This window comes from Nanorana parkeri, unplaced genomic scaffold (assembly GCF_000935625.1).
Source record: "Nanorana parkeri isolate BGI_ZX_2015 unplaced genomic scaffold, ASM93562v1 scaffold129, whole genome shotgun sequence".
NCBI classification, from domain to species: Eukaryota; Metazoa; Chordata; class Amphibia; order Anura; family Dicroglossidae; genus Nanorana; species Nanorana parkeri.
The window spans coordinates 1,204,180-1,224,252 of NW_017306397.1; the positions used below are offsets into that span (position 1 = coordinate 1,204,180).

The 20,073-nt window shown below is 41.7% G+C and overlaps 1 protein-coding gene across 4 annotated transcripts in view; it reads left to right on the forward strand.

Annotated features, from left to right (window-relative positions):
- The window catches only part of TNIK (TRAF2 and NCK interacting kinase), a 239,650-nt gene that overhangs the window by 143,265 nt on the left and 76,312 nt on the right, over nucleotides 1–20,073 (forward strand). For all 4 annotated transcript variants that reach the window (XM_018553778.1, XM_018553779.1, XM_018553780.1 and 1 more), the window contains exons 10-12: nucleotides 1,452–1,627; nucleotides 2,502–2,568; nucleotides 5,423–5,627. In XM_018553778.1, coding sequence (XP_018409280.1) covers nucleotides 1,452–1,627; nucleotides 2,502–2,568; nucleotides 5,423–5,627 — 448 coding nt within the window. The remainder of the gene's footprint in view (nucleotides 1–1,451; nucleotides 1,628–2,501; nucleotides 2,569–5,422; nucleotides 5,628–20,073) is intronic.

Here is a 20,073-nt window from a genome sequence, read left to right on the forward strand (position 1 = left end):
TGTCTGTGAGAAGAACTAAATACCTGTAAGTGTCCCGCATTACTAAGCTTTGATTCATTTAACGTGGAAAAAAAGATATGTCTAATGCCTGATTTGCTCACTGATTCTAGGATGTAATATTCAGTAATATATATTGCTTCCTAGGTCAATGGTTATCTCTGTGTAGAAAAGTAATAGTAATTTAGAGATTTACAGCTAAACTTTGGGCTCAAAAACTTCAATTGAAATATATTTCTAACTGGCTACAAAGTATATAAATCCACTTTGCTGTACCAAATGACTTTGCTGACCCAGGTTTTAGCCTGTAAAAGAAGTGGCATCATAATCTCTTTGCTATTTGTGGTCTGCGCAGAGACTAGAGTTGTGGGTGGGACCCAGTAGGTGCAGGTCCTGCAGAAAAATACAGGGGCACATGTATTCAAGAGACAAATTCAGAGTGCAACATTTACCAGTCTTTAATACAGGAAACACCTACACAGACGGGTGCACAGGTTTTTCATGCTGTAGAGACTTAGAAGAAATACACAAAGCACGCCCTAAGATTCAGGAACAATACTCATTCATCTTGTAGTTAAAAAAACATTTGCTTAGCTCACCTTAAAGTAGTGTTTAACTCTCCAATCTTTTTTTCAAAAATGAATCCAGATTAAACAAAAAATACTTTGCCCAGCAAAGTATATCTTGACATTTTTGTCAAAGAATTTACAGTCCTGTTTCCTAACAGCTGGCTCCAACTCTCTTAGCTCAGCTTCTTTGAACTTCCTCTCCAGTACAGTGGACAGAGCAGTCCCCATTAGATGTTCATCCCCTAGCTTGGGGAAGGAAGGAGGGAGAATGGAGGAGCTGGGGTGGGGATGGCTTGCCTTGCTGTCCCTGTGTTTATGGAAACACATACCGATTACTAGCACACTCTGCATGATCCTGCAAGGGAAAGGAGCCACTCTTAAACAGGATATCAGGAACAGTGCTCAAGGGGGGACCAGCTGATTCTGCAGGAAACTAATACTTTTAAGGGTAATTCCACTTTCCCAAGTGAATTTGGTAAAATGGAATTACCCTCTCCAATCAGACCAATGAGAAGCGCTTCTGACCACACTGAGCAAAGAGAAGGGTTTCTTGCTAAGAGGCGCTCCTCATTGGTCAGCGCGATCAGGCGACCGCGCTAACCAATGAGTGCTCACCATTTGCAAGCAAAACTCAGATCACAGGGGGTAATTTTATTTCACTTGGGAAATGGGAATTACCCTATAAACATCAAGGAGCTGCATTTAAAATGTCTTAAAAAAACTTTTGACTTTAATATCACTTTAATTCACAGTATGACTTTAACATATTTTTATGCTGCCTCCATAGATTTGTTACCCATTCTTAGATAGCTGTGCCTCAAAGTATTGCATGTTTCCTGTTTGCAATTTGAAGGTATAAATTATGATTAAATGTTTTCCACATAGGTCCAAAAAGTTTCAGTCATTCATCGAAAGCTGCCTAGTGAAGAACCACAGCCAAAGACCCACAACAGAGCAGCTTATGAAGCATCCGTTCATCAGAGACCAGCCAAATGAAAGACAGGTTCGAATTCAACTGAAGGACCACATTGATCGAACAAAGAAAAAACGTGGAGAGAAAGGTAATAGGATTAGTCAAAGCCACAATTTGTGTATTAGGTTTTAACATGTGTAATCAATAATGTAATATCAGGCTTTCATTTTTGGCTGATGAAGCTGGGAAATTGATAGAAAGGAAACTCGTACATTGAGTGACTTATTCATAGGCAGTATCTACTAATTCAGTGTTATATTTTTTTTCCTTCACATTTTCAGTCCATATGTTTTAGATTGACACAAACTCATGTACATATTTATCAATCAAAGCGGAGAAGAATATAAACTGAGTGTCCAGATTATTATGACCACCTGACATTTGTAGGCAAATTATCTATAATTAGCTATAATTTCGCTCTGAAGTTGCTAGAGGGCCAGACCATTATAAATAGGGAAGCAGGTTGTTTACCACGACAGTAGAAGTGATTTTTTTTCTGAAGATATGGGTAAACAACGCGATTTAACAGCCTTTGAACATGGGATGATTGTTGGCACTCGGAGCCATGGAGCGAGTATTAGCAAAACAGCAGAATTCATTAAATGTTCAAGAGCAGCTGTTAAAGTGTTTAAAGACTGGACTGTCAGCCGAAAATCTGGGTCTGAACGTGCGAATTGTGGCCGTCAGCGACTAGTCAATGTTAGGGCAGAACGGAGACTGGGAAGACTGGTACAAGACAACAGAAGGGCAACAGTGCAGTGTCGTATTCCTCACATCACCTTTCAACATCTCGTGGAGTCACGTGGCGGCCCAACGAAGTCATCTCGTGGAGTCATCTTGTGGCCCGACGAAGTACTGATGGGGTGGTCATAATAATCTGGCCACTCAGTGTATATTCATTCATGCATGCATTCAAGCAATGGTTTTACATGCACCTATTGACCTCTCTATTTTCTTTCCAGATGAAACAGAGTATGAATATAGTGGAAGTGAAGAAGAGGAGGAAGAGAACGATTCAGGGGAACCAAGGTAAATGAGTGATGCTGCAGAATTTAGAAATTGTATTCACTAAGTGAGAATAGAAAATATATACCTGGTGCACATGAATAATTATATGCACTTTAAAGAGAAACTAAACTCAGGAGTTAAATCTTAAAAATGCATTTAAGTATTTGAACTATTAACAAAAAAGTATCTTATTTGTGTATTACTCAGCTGTAGATCCTCAAATCATCTCAGAATTCATGCTGACACTGTCTTTCCTTCTGGAGGGTGACTACTTTGGTTCCTCATGATCCCTGTGTGTGCTGTTCCGTTCCAAGCTTGTTCCCTCGATGGACTACAATCTCAATACAAATTAGTAAACTAAACATGAAATTGTAGTCCATGACGGGAGCGAGTTTGGAGCAGTGGCTACTTTACACACACAGGGACCATGGGGAACAAAAGTAGCCACCCCAAGAAGGACAGTGTCAGCCCCAATTCAGAGATTTGAGGGTCTACAGCTGAGTGATGCACAAGAATGATACATTTTTGTTAATAATTAAGGTACTTGAATGCATTTTTAAGATTTAACTCTTGAGTTTAGTGTCACTTTAATCCTAAAATCCATTTGATGGCAGACAGAACTAGGTTTGCTTTGCCAAGGCAAATGCAAGGTGTAACTTTAAAGCGTATGACAAGGCAAAAAAATCCCATATGAAATACGTGTCTGCAATATGTGCACATTTCCCAGTGTTCTATCCATTTAAAGACCCTGCAAGTACAAAACAATACCAGTTGATCTGCCAGAAATGCACTCTGCTCATAAAACCTGTTGTGGGCTGACCATGCACAGGATTTTTGTTTATCGAGTGACGCCAACTCTGCTCAGTTTCTCTTACTAAACTTAACCACTCTCAGATATGTACAGCTTAACAACGTATCATTCTGTAGTCCAGGACAAGAACTAGGAGTCAAAGACTAGAACAGGCTCTTTTATATAACACTGCAAGTTTACAAAAGAAAGTGGATAGCTCTTAATTTCTGACCAGACCATTTTTTTTTTTGGCTTTTTTTATACAAATATAACAAAATGCTTCCAATTGTATATTGAACAGACCAAAAGGAAGTAAATTAGAGAAGTCCATAGTTTGGGTTTACAAACAATTTGATTGGAAGTTTATCGGCCTTGAGTACGGAAACCTAGACGTTTTCTCAGTATATATTTACAGATGTCCTGGAATATTGCCTATAATTTTCATTTTGACGTGTTTCGGCTATTTCGAAAAACATAAAGGTCTGGTCTTTACTCTGGAATGATAGTCTCATTAATAAAACATAATTCAGATATTTATGAGAGCTACTTATCTGGACATGCACTAAGCACCCATCGGCTTTACCCTAATGCTTGACAATTTGTTGTACAAAGACCCCCCAAAGGAAATGGAGACAAGGGAGCAGACAGCAGTGTCTGAGTGCCCAGATACTGCTTTCATTTTAATATGAAATGCTTTGACGCTTTACTGAGCATCTGTCTTCATTGAGCCTTTGGTTTAACGCAGTTTTTTTTTAACCTACGCCAAGTACTTTGTCTGTACTTCTAATATATTTCTAATGCTGCCTCAAGGTGGTCACGTATGGCAACATTTCCAGCTTCTGAAGAATGGCAAACCCAACCATTAACTTTTGAAGAACTGCATATTTCATATGTCCAGTTTTGGATTATATAATCTTTTAGGTTTATCAAGATATATATCATTGCAGACGTTTTCCTCAGGTCTGTAATGTATAATTAATTAGCTAATTGGAGTGTGCCTAAAAAAAATATATTCTGATACGTTTTGGTGATGTGTTGCATTTTAGCTCGAACAGCAGCATACCATCTACCACCAGACCCAAGCAGCAAGCTGCAGAAAAAGACTGTTGCTCTGTGTGAACATTGGTCTCCCTTCAGCTGTCCAACACACCCCCTGTGAGTCTGAGCTCAAGTTCTGCAAACAAAAAAGCTGAGTGGAGAGTTCTAACTCTGACTCACAGAGGGCGTGTTGGGTATCTGCAGAAAGGGACTGCTGTTCACACGCAGAGAAAACGCAGCTCATATGCAGATAGGAGCAGTTCTCTGCTGCCCCTAGAGGTAAAATCCATCACAACATAAAGACATTTCAGAATGTACAGTATATTTTATTGCACAGTCAGTTTATCTATTTTTTTTTTGTTTACATCAGACTTCAGTTAGACTTTAAACGAAGGGAAAAGGTAATGCTACCACATATCCTAATCAGAACCAATAAGGAGACATGGAGTGCTGGTGTACCTCGAGGAGCAGAGCTGCAAAACGCTGGCCTATTAAACTGTTTAAGGCTATCGTATATATACTGGTTACGTATGGTGGACTCCATGTTTTACCTTCCCTTTGCAGGTTAGAGAAAAAAAACATGGACTTTACCCTGGAACCATGCTTAAGTTGCTCTAGTTTCTGTAAATCAGTGCCAGTATTATAATTTTATACCTACCGAATATTTTTTCAATTTTTTTTTGTTGTTGTTGCAGTTCTTCTACTATAACATTGTTCTTGGCAAATTAAACCTACAACACTACCAGTTTTTTTTGTAAGTGTTATCTTTTGAAAGTTTTTTTATAAACCCACCAGGAATAATGGGACAGTATAACAAAATAATTATATGATGCAGAAGGATAAGAAAAATAATTCTGTATCAGGAATGTTAAGCATAAAAATGTTGTGAGAAATATATTTTTACACCTTTCACAGAAATACAAAACACGTCTTTGAATGCTTTTGAAGAGCTACAGGTCAATGTAAGCTTAAATTATTATATCTGCTAAAAAGGTTACTCCTACAATAATTTTTATTGAGGATTTCTAATGTTTCCTATGTGCTCAGCTCAATTTTAAATCTACCCGGAGAGTCAACACTAAGACGGGATTTCTTGAGGCTGCAGTTGGCTAACAAGGAGCGTTCAGAGGCCCTTCGACGTCAGCAACTGGAACAGCAGCAACGTGAGAATGAAGAGCACAAAAGGCAACTTCTGGCTGAGAGGCAGAAACGCATTGAAGAGCAGAAAGAACAAAGACGACGTTTAGAAGAGGTAATGCTGATTCTCTCCTCTGGAAGATGAATGCACAACTGTATAGGGGCCAAAAGTATCTGCAGAATATATAAGCACATCAGCTTATAAATAGATCAGAATTGTAATAAACGGAGATAGCACAGTAGGTATTCTTAATATCTGAGAAAAAAATATAGTATGTTTTGTTTAAAAAAGCAGATGCAGAAATGCTCAGATTTACTAAAAAAAGTGGTAATTAATGTCTGTTTTGGAAGAAAGTATGTAATTCCATTGTAGGTATAGGGAGATAAACATTACATTTTACATGAAAAGTATTATCTTAAAGAAGCCAATAAGACCAAACCATGGAACTTGAATTGTATTGTCCCTTTTAAGACATGTTATATGCCTTGCCTCTTTTCTGTGTTCAGAAAATGGGGATTCTGTTCTTAAAAAGCGCACTTGTGTGTTTTTCTGATGTTCCTTTTTATTCTGAAACTGTATTAGAGTTACATAGGTGGCTATATTATGAAGAATAGTATTTATGGTTACTTTTATCAAATTGGCTAGTGGGCATGCTTTGTCCAGGGAAATTCTTCCTACCACAGTGTCTGAAATAGGTCAAATTCAGTTGGTTTTCTAATTAACAATTACCTTGGTTTTTCCCCTTTGCTTTATGGATCACCCCCTTAAGGAGGTTTAGTCTTTCTAATGCCAAAACCTTTTAGTTTTGGATAATACCCCATATTAGATTTTTCTGTAGAAATTCGTTTTTCACTTCTTGTATTAAGAAACCGCACAGTTACATAGATCTCACAATAGGAAGCACATATTCTCTAGTAGTTGTTACTGGAACAAGTGTCCTCATTGGAAGATTTATTCTCATTCTTACTCCAGTGACAAATTTGGATTTTTACAGTTTCATTGCCAATGACAACGGTCAGACAAATAGAGACACTGCAGCTCCACAGCAGGGACACAGTCGGCCATAAAAAATTGCCAGGGGTTCTGCTCCTTTTTTGCTCTATTCAAAACTTAAGCAAATAAATTAAAAAGTTGCTTTAGATAAAATTTGGGTCTGAGTGTGTCTTTATAACTAGACTATCTAACTATGTAAGAACTAACAGGTCATGTAGAATGGCGGTTTAATTTACTATTTGCGTGAGTAATCCAGGGAATTATTCTGACTACCACTGACACTTTTTATAATGCAGTTATGAAAATGAAAGCAGTATTTTGATTGCTAAAGGTAACACCTCCACTTTACTTGCTTTTATGAAAAAACCCTATTCAGAAAATTTGGAATGATAAACAGGACATGCTAAAGATAGCATAAATTGAGTTAGCGTTCGGCTTTATCCTCAGATTAAATGTTAGATTTTGAGGTTAGACTTGGGAGTTAGGCCTAAGGCTAGGGTTCAGTAGCTGTCGGCTTTTCAGGTGCGATAAATTATTTTTCTTTCTCGTTCATTGAGGGACAAAGGAAGTTGTTATCCTTTGGGTTATACACTATGTGCACAATTATTAGGCAAGTTGTATTTTTGAGGATTCGTTTCATTATTGAACAACTACAGTGCTTTCGGTCAATCCAAAATGTTAATAAACCTCAATCCTGAATATTTAAGAAAGTAAAAGTGAGTGTTTTGGCTTTCTTTGGAGAACATCTACGTGTGCACAATTATTGGGCAACTACTATTGTGCAGGATTATGCAACTTAAATGGAAAAACAAAATTTTCCCATCTCACTTTTTTATTTTGATCTGTTAAAGTGAGAATAATAAACAAACTACTCAAAATTTACAAATAAACATTTCTGACATTTTCAAAAATAAAATCAGTGACCAATATAGCTGCCCTTCTTTTCAATAATAGTCATAAGCCTTCCATCCATGGAGTCTGTCAGTTTCTTGATCTGTTGATGATCAATTTTTTGTGCAGCCTTTACTGGCTAGTCACGCAGTGGAGATACTTCGATGCATGTGATGGAGCATTGTCCTGCATAAATATCATGGTCTTCCTGAAAGATGCAGACTTTTTTCCTGTACCACTGCTTGAAGAAAGTGTCTTCTAAAAACTGGCAGCAGGTTTGGGAGTTGTTTTGATTCCACCTTGCTGGCGTCTGAGTCGAAGTAGAGCTCTGTGCCCATTACTGATCCCATCCATCTGGTCTGTCAAGAGCCACTCATCAGTCCATAAAACCTTTGAAAAAATCGATCTTCAGATATTTCAAGGCCCAGTATTGACGTTTCAACGTATGTGTCTTGTTCAGTGGTGGTTGGGTTTCAGCCTTCCTTACCTTGGCCATGCCATGAGCACTGAACACCTTGTACTTCTGGGCACTACAGGTAGGTTGCAGTTCCGGAATATGACAGCACTGGAGGATAGTGGATTCCTGGTAGCTTCACGTTTGATTCTTCTCAAATCTTTGGCAGTTAATTTGCATCTTTCTTTCTCAACACGTTTCTTGTGACCCTGTTGACTATTTGCAACAAAAAGTTTGCTGATTCTGTGATCACACCCTAATATCTTAGCAATTTCAAGAGTGCAGCATCCCTCTGAAAGACTTTTTACAATTTTTGACTTTTCAGTATCAGTTAAATCTCTTTTTTGGTCCATGTTGCCTGAGGAAAAGAAGCTGCCTAATTATTATGCACACCTTCATATTGGCTGTTGGTCTCCTAAGGGCACACCCTCCCGTCAAAATACTCGCCTAATAATTGTGCACACAGTGTACTGCCACCTATAGGAGGATGGGACAATGCCAACCGAAAAACTGTAGCCCAGTTTTTCTTCAATCAAGTGTCCTCTCTACATCACTGCTGTAGTGTTGTCTTTTCGATAGAAGCCCTTCAGCACAGTTTTCCTCAGTTTTGCTTTTGGAGTATTGCGTCTGGACCCCACTGGACAAGACATTGTGCCTGCCCATGTCAGGTCACTGGACACCTGTTCCTGCCAGTTTTGCTGTGGAAGATACTAACAATGTGGCTGACATGTCCTTGGAGAAGTGTTGCACATGCATGCTCTTTCCAGCCATTCAGCATTGAGAAAGCATCTTCCTACTGCTGCTTCTGCTTCTCGAGCCACATGGAATTTCAATTTTCAATATATGCCTGCTACCCACCATAAGTGACCTTCCAACCCTCATCTGCTACCAACTATGTAGGATTTGTGAGTACTTGAAGCCTTGTATCTCACCCTAAGCCTGTACGTTGCCTTACCACCACGTTGTCACCAGATGTCTGATTCTAGTCCTGGGTGTCCCCAGCTCACATTGTGCTAACTGCTCTGGGACTACTTGCAGCATGTCTAATGATGGTGCTGATGTTTGCAGCCTGGATTCATATTATCCTCTACTCTTTGAGTCTGTTCCATCCTTGGAGTCCTTTTTGGCTTTATTGGGTGTGGCTGGACCCTCTTCCCTATTGGCTGAGGTTTTTACCATGATTACAGAAGACTATATGACCCAATCCTAACTCTGCCCACATAGGCCACAGGTTCCTCTACCAGTTCTGTCTTGAGCTTTGGCTTGTTTCAAACACTTAATGCCACACAGGCTTACCCATTGCACATGCTTTTCCAACTATTTCTCTATGAAGTTTGAGCATCCTGGTAAGCTGTTTATTCTCCCAAGCAATTAATAGTTTTGTATCCATTTGGTGAGGATTTTGTGAAGAAGTGGTCTATTCTCACTGTGGATCTGGCAGTGTCCCACCTTAACAAGGTGCTTTCTATTCTGGTAGAAGAATAGTTTGTCTTTAAGGACCCAAACAATAAGCGATTGAAACCCCTTTCTAGAACTCTGTTCTCGCTGGTGGGTCATGCTCTTCATTCGATTTTGGCCCTACTTTGTCAAACAATGTCTGACTAGTCAGAAATACTTAAGACATCTAACAATTGCTGCTGTTGCTCCCTCTCTTTTAGAATGTGTCAAGCAGATGTGTAGCATTATATTTCTACTGTGATGGTTTGCTGGAAGCCTACCATGTCTTTGCTTGCATGTGACTCATGTCAGCACATATGCCTAGGGCACTTTGGTTAAAGTTCTGGAAAGTGGAACCCTTTTGTAAAAAGCATTTGTTCCGCCTTCTCCTCAAGGGAAAGCATCTCTTCAGAGCAGCTTTTGACAACAACATCAAGGATGCTACTGGTTGCAAGAGCACCAATCTTCCTTTGCAGAAGAAACACAAGGAGCAGACTGCAAAATCTTGTAGCTCTCTATTAAGAAATATCATTTTCAATTCTCCACTCCCACATCCCAAGCTTGGTTCCCACATGCAGTCCACATGCAAGTCCTGGCACTAAGTCTGCCAAATCCTCAGACAAGTCTTCCTCTGCATGAAGGTGCACTCCCAATTTTAATAGTGGGGGGAACATGTGTTAACTCTTGCAGGCACTTTGACAGCTTGTATTTCAGATGCTTGGGTGCAGGAAGTGGTATCCCAGAGCTACAAACTGGAGTTTTGCTCCCTGTACCCTCCTCGGTTTCTCACCTCCAATCTCCTTGTGTCTCAGCACAGATTAACAAATCTCTATTGAGCCCTCTTTGTTCTTCTGGATCTGGGAGTTATTGTCTGTTGCAGAATGGTTTCAGGGGTTTACTCAATATATTCACTGTTCCCAAAGCTCTAAGGGCGCATTCACCCCATTCTGGATCTCAAAGCTCTGCATGATTTAATTTCCAAAAATTCTGCATGGAATCTACAAAATCTGTAATTGCCTCCCTTCATCAGGGAGACTTTGTCTTCTGTATGCGTGCATGTCCCCATCTTTCAATCAGCGATTTCTATGCTTTACTGCAGGGCCCCTACACTATCAATTTGTGGCCCTGTCCTTCAGCCTATCATCGCTCCTTGGATTATTACCAATGTGATTGCCCTAGTACTGGTCCTGCTGCATTCTCGTGGCATTCGCTTGTGTTCCTTAATGAACCAAAAGGAAAATAAGCTTTTTGTATTCACTGTAAAATCCTTTTCTTGGAGTCCATTGAGAGACTTTGTGTCCCCAAAAGTACTCTAAGAAAAATCATTTTTCAGTGAGTATAAAGATCCTATTTTTTGGGCCTAGCAAAATATTATATGGGGTGTGGGTCATGTGTGCTGAAATAATGTACATAGTAGTTTTTTGGGGTATCTAAAAATCATATACCAAAAGTTCTAGTGTCAAAACTCCTACGCCCAAATTATCCAAAGCCAAAAACTAATATACTCTTCTAAGTTTTGGTATAAACCATTAAGCCTAGAACACCATGCATCTTATAAAATTACACAGTGCAAAGCATTGGAGGAGGTTATATAACATCCCCCCCAAAAAAATAAAAATAAATCTCATTTTAAAAAAAGGATATTGCAACATGTGTGAATGATGGGGGAGAAAGGCAGAACAGGTTCAACGCGTATCGCAATGCAGTGCTGCTTCCTCAGGAGAATGCATGCTAAATAACATAATCTCCAATATTTTGAGGAGGAGTTGCTGCCTGTCTAATTTTGCATTAAATGCTTTGTACATTTTCCATACATTGGTGATATTAAGCATCTCTTATGTTGCAACGAAATTTCTGCTCTTTTCTTTGATGTGGTCATTTCAGACACAGATGCTAGCTGAGGTACAAGAATTTTCATGAATGCTATGCAAAATATAGGTTGCCCAAAGAGCCGAAAAGCTTTACTCACCTAAAAATAAAGAAGGTGACACAAGAAACTGCTGTAAAGTATATGCTGGCATCTAAATGTGTGCATTTTAAAACAAAGCCTCACGCTTTGCTTCTTTTGTAAGGGATGCTTGACGAACAGGCTCTTTTATGTAGTGTTTATTCTCTGTTCCTTTTCCCAAGGCGTTATCTATCAGTGTAGCTTTTTTAGATCTACAGCATTATGTGCCTACTTTATGTCCTCTGCTGGCAATTGGCTCTGCTGAACACAGGAAGCAGCGGGGGCTGCGAGCTGCTGCTCAGCACATGCTTGACAAGATGTCCTTTCTGATCAGCATTCAGCAGAAGCATCGCTGCTGGCCACAAACAGGAAGTTACACCAGCCGGTATAAAATGAGAGGATGATTACCTCACAAAAGCAAAGGGTTGGGGGGCAAAGTACACAGTTATTCATGGATTTCTGTCCCGTTGAGCTATTAAGTTGCATGAGGCTTTGTACAAGCAGCATAGCATTACATTATAGTTTTCTTAACCATTTATTTTTCTAGTTGTAGATTTTAGTTAGAAAAAAAACATATGTGAAATGTCAGTCTACATATGCATAGAATTATACACAATTCCCACTCATTTTGGTGGATTTTAATTGTATGCTTTGCAATGCAGTCTCTTTAGCAGGGTAAAAATCCACCTGTTTTGAGGTGTCTTTGAATTGGCAGTGATATTTTCCTTCAGTGCAAAGAAAGCAGCGTTCAAGCTTTGCTGTTGTCTTTTGTATAGGGAAGGGGGAATGGCTCACCATCAGAAGGAGCGTGTGCAGAAAATCCTGCAAAGGTTGGTTTAATTTGTGATGACCAAGACCCCTTTGCATGGGAGCAGAAAGAATGAATGTTTAAAACACATTTTGAATTTTTTTTATTATTATTATTATTTAAACATTTAATTTGATCAGAGTAGTTTTACTCACTGATCCCTTTAGAAAGGAAGTGCCATTATGTTGCATGCCTTGCTGCATGCCTTGCTACATACCTTAGATGAGTGTTGCTGATATCTCCAAGTAATGCTGTAGTTATCAGGAAATAACACGGTACTTTAGTGTCAAAATTCCCTGTGAGTTTCACTGTTCACGTATCTCTAGATCGGGGATGGGCAGTTCATCCATGATGCTTAGCAGTGTATGTACAGTACATGTTTTTTTACTGACCAAGAATAAGTATATTATATATTATTGTTTGTATATTACATGCTAACCAGGGCCTGATTCCCCACAAGGCCGACAAGCCATGGCCTCTGGGCGGCAGCGAGTAGAGGGGCAGTACAGCGGTGTGGAATTCCTATCACCTGATGCCCGGGACATGCAGTGCCAGGCGGGTAGTTTTTTTCTACATTTAGCCCTGCTTTGGGCATGCCACCGAGATCACTTGTAATAAGCCTGCAAGTCTGTCCTGAATGCACCCCCACCTCCAGCTGCCTCTCTCCCCACTGGCCCCTCCCTCCCCGATTTGTTTTTTGGGTCCCCCGCTCTTCTAGGGGACCCAGGACCATGGCAAAGTAGTCCAGGATGGGGAGCAGAGTAGAGAACGTCCGTTCTCTGCTCTTCTCCGGGTGAACACTGATACGGGAGAGCTGCACTCCCAGCCTTCCGATTTCAGATGCCACAGGAGAGCCAGCTGTATTGGAGGTGACAGGTTCAATAAAGGTTCCAAATGCTATCACACAGGGGCTTGTTAACTCCTGTGTGATAACAATACAGTTAGGTAAAAAAAAAATAGGGATGCACCAATACTGGTTTTTCGGTATCTAGTTTGCTTTTGGTACTAATCGGTACCGATACTGGTGCTTCCACTGGCATGGAGGCAGCTTCCCGGGCAATCAGAAAGCCGGGCGGCATGTCATTACCTGCCGCCTGGCTTCATGATTGCTCAGGAAGACGGCTCCATGTTGTTTGGCCGGCTCAATTGAGATTGGCCGGAAAACCGACTTCTCAGTCAACCAGAATCAAGCCGGCTTCCTAACCAATCAGGAAGCCAGGTGACAAGTAATGACCCGCCTCCCGGCTTCCTGATTGGCCTTTAGTTGGCTCCATGCTGATTCGCTGGGAAGCCAGCTTCCCAGCCAATCAGCCGTCTCCTTGCTGACTTGCTGGAAAGGTGGCTTCCCAGCCAGACAGCATCAAGCCAGTTTCCTGGGCAATCAGGAAGCTTCTTGATTTGTCCAGCTCGATGCCTATTGGCCGGGCAGCCGGCTTCTCAGCCACTCAGGATGGACCCGGCTTCCTTGCCAATCGGGAAGCCGGACAGCGGGGGAGCCAGCTTCATGCCGATTGGCTTGGAAGCAGGCTTCATCATGGGCCTGGCCATACAGCACGGAGACAGCTTCCCAGGCAATCAATAAACCTCCTGGTTGCCCGGGAAGCTGGCTGCATGCTAGCAGTAGTATTGGTATCGGTACTCCGTATCGGCGAGCACTGACATATAAATATCGGTACTCGATACTGAAAAAACGGTATCGGTGCATCCCTAGTGACCAATGAACTAAATCCCAGCGTAAATAGGCAATGTAGCAAACAAAGTACTTCGTTTCCTGACAATTGCCAAAAACACCACTCACTGCTTATGGGGCGTGTACCATTGACACCTATCAACAGTCCCCCAAGTTCTTACTGACTATAAAGCTATAGAACCCAGTAGCCCCACCATTGGCACTTCCCTACTACTCCTCCACTTTGAGGAGAGCCAGTTCTTTATCGTCAATGTATGGCACCACCAGGGACCCGCCTAATGGACGACCAACCTAGAAGAAAAATAAATCACCTATATTTCTCAAAGACAAATACTGCCTATAATACCCCATAACCCTAACTAGAAAGAGTTTATACCTTCTACCCAAATTCCACACTTGCAGAAACTAACCCTTTGCCAATATACAAAACAACAGGCATAAATACTAGTGGGGAGGGTGGTCAGGACTGACTCCTTTTCTCTCCTACCTAAAATGACGCCCTACCTCACACCACACAGTAAGATGGCCCCCATTTTACTCTACCCACCCCCGAGCTAAACCCACCTATCACTACACTAGCTGGCCCGCTTTTCAAACACACAGCGCAAAAACTCCCCCTCCCATCCAATACTCACATAACTTTTCCTAGTGCAGGTTTGGCCTGCAGCAGTCATGTCCCTTACTCCACCTATCGCCCTGCAGAGAACGGAAAGTAATGTTGATAGGAAATGGAGAGAGACAGATTACACAGCCATGTGATTTGAAAAGGCACAGAGCTGCAGGCTGGAAGGGTGAGCAGACATGCCAAAAAAAGACCAAAAAAGAACTTCATCTTGACTATTGCAGAAGCATGCATAAACCATCCAGATTCATTGAAGTGCATGATTTAAAGTTATGTAACCATTAGTTGTGCATATTATTATTATTATATGCTTCACCTACGGTATATAGAATGGGTTGTGTATGCATGTGTATAGCTAGATTCTGTGCTGCGCCTTTTAACCTATTGAACCGACTTGACACCTTTCAAAGTCTTTAATTCAGTTATTTACACCATAATTTGTATAAATGCCAATACTTTTGGGACAATTGCTTTATAACCCAAGCTCAGTGGGGCTCCTAAGCCAGAATCACACCAAAGAGCAATTAAAACAACTTTTTTTTAACACCACAGGAAAGGATCGGATCCCGGTCAGTCTCCTTTTCTGTGTGTTCAACAATACAGCAAGTAAGGGGAAATTTCCCTAATAGGGACACCTACGGCAAATAAAAGCTGTAAAAGATTGTAGCCATCCCCCCACTCTACCCAAAATGGAAAACAAATGTTTTGGCTGCTTTGGGCTTTAATCTCAGGGGAAAGAACATAGCTGGCCAGATAAAGTCACCATGTCCTTGTACTTCTTTCAGGATATGGGCATTTGCAGAGGTCAGGATCTGCACACATGCATTTGGACATCCCCAGCAGGGCCGTAGGAAGGGCGAGGTGAGTGAGGCACTCGCCTCGGGTGCAAGCTAGGTGGGGGGCACAGCCAGGACACTGGTATTCCACCAGTTGGGGGGGGGGCGGCCCGGCCCAAATATTTTTTAGTGTGCCCAAAGATTATTAAGTGTGCCCTGCCCGCATGCCGCAGCTCTCTCACGCTGCCTGTGGCAATCTTCATGAGAACTGAGGAGAGGGAGAGAGAGAGAGCTGCTGCCGGCCAGAGGACTGCATTACCTAGGAGGCAGCCTGACAGCGGCACGGTGCAGCAAGGGAGGTGTGGCAATGAGGTGAGGTGACTAAGGGGGGTCCCGAGGTCCAGTCCAGGTAACGTGAGGTACTCCCTGGTGGGAATCGGGATCCAACATAGAGGACAGAGAGGGAGAGCTGCAGCCTGCAGGTACTGTGCTGTGACACTGACAGTCCGTGAGCATATCTCTCCCCTTCTTCTCCATCACTTCTTCTGTACTGTAGAAGTGATGGAGAAGAAGGGGAGAGTTATACTGGTAGTAGTATCTGTGACACCTGTGTACCTCCTGCCTCCACACTAGTATGTAATCTAATAGTTTTATCTATTAATTTTTAATTTTAATCTAATACCAAACGTGTGACACATCAGTGCTTGCGTACCGGTCCAGTGTGGTCTGCCAAAATGCTGCATGCACTACTTTTTTTCAGATCGCAACACAGTGACGGCGATTGCACTGCGGGCGGGGGGCATGGCTGCGGTCCATTGACTTCAATGCACCACCACGCCCCCTCCCGCCCCAAAACAAAGTGAGCCGGCCGGGTTGCGTTCTAGTGCGTTCCAGACTCCGAACACACTCTTTATGGTGTGACTGGGCCCTCAGGCTATGACACACTGCACGCGAAGCAGAACGGAGCGGTGGTGCGCTGCCTTCACATGCATACGCGCATGCTGATTGGCTGAAGATGAAATATTCCATCTCCGCACACTCAGCTATGCTAGCTTTTGCAAGCTGACGTGCCAGATCGAAAATTGCAAGACACACTGCAGGTGAAGGTCTGCGCGCCACTGCTTCCCTTTGCAGTGCGCCGCTTCACATGCAGTGTGTCACGGGCTTTATACTATACCCCATATCATCCACTGTGGGAAGGAGCAATGGAGAATCGGCTTCCTGGGAGCTGTAGTCCCAAGAGCAAGGGTGTGGAATTCCTATCGCCCGACCCCCGGGACATGTACAGCATATAAATGTGCAGCATGGAGCCGACACTCATTTAGTACAAGTGATCTGATCAGATCACTTGTATGAAAGGAGCAGCGACGATCGTGTCCAGGCCCCCCCCTGCTGTGGTTTTTGGGGTCCCCCACACTAGCGGAACCGTGACCACGGCACATAAGCTCACCATAGAGCCTGCAGAACAGAGGAAAAACATCCATTCTTCGTCTGCTCAGTGTGACCACTGAGACAGGAGCACTGTAATCACAGCGTCACCTGTCTCAGCTGTCATGAACTGCACAGAACATCTGTTCTGTGTTGGAGGGATGGTTTCATAAACCTGTCACCTCCAAACTATCATATAGGGGATTTTAAGTCTCTATGTGATAGGAATGAAATTAAGTGGGGGAAAATAAAGTAAAAAATAATAAATTTAAATTTTTAAAAAAGTTATAAAAAAGTAAAACATAAAATATATAAAAATGTAAAAAATAAAATAAATCAAAACAAACCCCACTGCCTCCTGCCATCTGCATGCAACTACACGCACGAGTAGGACATTGTGTGTGCCCGTTGAGTGCTGCCGCCATTCCACTGTGTGCCATATTGTGGTAGCCAGGCAGCAGAACTCTCTTACGCAGACAATGTGCAAGGGTAAATTCATTTTCCCAGGTAAAATGGAAAATGGAATTACCCGATCAAATCTGGCCTGGCCTAGCCCAACCCACCGCACTCCCCAGGCTATACTTTCCTTTTGGGCGAAAATTCCTTACCCTCCACCAGTACAGGTGTACCGATACAGAGTATTTGGTCCAGTACTTGTACTCGCCCAAATACTCCGATACTTTCCCCAATACTGGAACATCTGGTCAGAGGAATATTTCCTCAGACCGGCAGTGCCGTAGGGAAACATGGAGCCGGCTTACCGTGCAATCAGGAAGTGGGGCAACGACTAATGACGCGCATCCCGGTTTCCTGAGTGGCCAGGAAGCCATCTCCTTGCTGATTTGGCTGGGAAGTCGGCTGAAATAAACGGTTTAAATATCATTAATACCTTATTTACTTTCCTCAAAAAAAATCGAGGGTGCACAATTTTCTGTTCTTGCCTCGGGCACAAAATAGGCTAGCTACAGCTCTAATCCCCAGATATGCAATTGGCCAGATAGGGTCATCATCTTTAAAGTCACATTGCAGCTTTTTAAATTTAGAGTAGATATGGTTACCCAAATAGGACGCAAACTCTGTGTGCATTATATGACTTCAAATCATTACATGCGAGTTTAGAAACCTCCTATAAAAGCACATAAATGCATATACAGTACTATATCCCATTGTCCATGGGAAACGGGCACAAGTGTTTGTTGCTGCATTGCTCAGTCTGTTTCCCCATCTCTTGTCATTTTCAGTGCTGTGAAAAAGAATACACAGTTCAGAAATCAGAACCTGCCCCATCGCGTGTTGGCACAAGTGTATTCTGTGAAATATGATCTTGCATAAAGTTCTTAGAACAGACAAAACCCCAAACAAATCATTGCAGGCCGTACAAGCTAACCTTTACAGCCTATTCAGGAGATTGTCATTGCTGCTGTTTCTTTGATAATGGGGTGTCATTATCCCCTCTATAGATGTCCTATTTCTTTAGTATTTACAGAGAGAATGTCTTTGAAAGGTAATGATTCCCCCTTGCACTACAGCAGCAGCACATTCAATGGTAGGGTGAAAAAATAATCCGTGCAGCTAATAATGTATCTGTTTATTTACAGTGAGTGTCTTTTGTTGGATAAAATCTTTACATTTAATGTGTGCGCATGAGGTGTGTGTGTGTATATGTCAGAAGCAATACTAATCAACATGACAGTTTGTCAGTTAAAGCAAGAGACACTTGTTAGGGGGGAAGGGGGGGAGTGGGGGTGTCATAAATGTTGGACCTGGGAGTAAAGAATGCCTCCTGATAATCAAAAGAAAAAACAAATAAACATAGGATGGCCAATATACCCTAAACAGATCAGAGATATGACATACATTAAAATTGTGATGCTCTGTATATTCATAAAAAGTTCTGGTAGTGTGTCAGAAAACCAGAATCCACATTAAGTCCCTCCTTTATGGCATTGAAATGTAAAATCATTTTTATCTCAAATGTTTTCCTTTCATGAGAGTTTTTAAAATTCCCTTTTTAGTACTTCAATTTTGAGGTTTTGGATGGAGTGATCCTTCTGGTACTCCTACTGGCAGGGCCGGCCTTAGGGGTGTGCGAGCAGTGCGGCCGCACAGGGCGCCATAAATGAGTGTGGTTACCGGGGGTGTGGCCACTAAAGGGTGTGGCCACTGAGGGGTGTGGTCACTGAGGGGCGCTGTAAAGCTTTCTCGCACAGGGCGTCTAAAGGCCTAAGGCCGGCCCTGACTACTGGAGTGCAATATTCATTTTCTTTGTTGTTCTTGATCGAACTCCTGTGTAGGTTGCATGTGAACTTCAAAATTAAAGTTCTAAAAGTGAATTTCTTGCCTACTAAAACTATAGATAAGCTGACGGGGTGGTTGTGGGGTTGAATACGTTTGGGTATGGCTGAGCCAACATAACATGGCCACTAAGTCCAAACTTTCAGACTAAATCAGAGATGAGGTTTATACTGTACATTGACATTGAAATACATAAGCAGCTGCCATCTGTTACTGACCAGCTACTCCAACCTGCATATTTAAATATTGTTTAAGTAGGACTCTTTGTTGCACCCATTGAGAGGCCAGTATTGACAGACTAGGCCTAGAATTACCAATTCTACTATACAATTAGCCTGCATCATTATCATCAGAGCGCTGTATAGTGCTGGCTTAATTTACATGCATACGCTGGATAGTGGGCAAGATACATTTTTATACTTTATTTTTGTTCCTGAACACCAGGTTTGGTGCTAAAATAAAGTAGTTAATAGTTCATTATCTGTTACAGAACTGCATGTGATTTTAAAAGTTCACACCATCTCCAGACTGATTGCTTTCTCGAGCCCCAATATTACCAGAAGTGTCAGTTGTGAAATTTCAGTAGTCGTGCATTGTTCAGTTTTATAATTATTACACTAATTAGAGAGTCATTTAGTATAGGAGTTTATTTGGAAGACAATTACAGTTAACATGGCCACATGAAGTCACCTTATATTCTTTTGCACACCACTGCTACCCAGTGGCCATTTCACCAACGTGCACACTGCCTTGTTCACTCTGCTGTATTGAGACTCTTAATATTTATTAGGAGTCATATGCTTCATAATTATGGAGCTAGTAGTTGAAAGCAAGGCAAGAACATGCTGTTATACAGCAAACAAAAACACTACAACAACATGTCTCATGTGTGAAAATATTGTTGCCATTGCTTGGTATTCAACAGTGGAGAATCACCAGTTTTGTGTCTTTTATTTCGATCTAACACTTTTGAGGAAATCAGTATAGAAGTTGAATAGAGTCAGAAGCTGTCAGTTCCTGGACGATTTACATAACTGCTCAACATAGATGCATGTATTGTAAATGTTGTATTATATTGTCACATTAATCAGGCTACTTGACAGGTTTGGTATTGTTATACCGGATGCTAAAAATTGAATTGAACATCTCATGCCTTCAAGGCTGGGCGGGATCCAGTGTGTTTTTTTTTTATTAGCAATTTAACACTTATATATATAT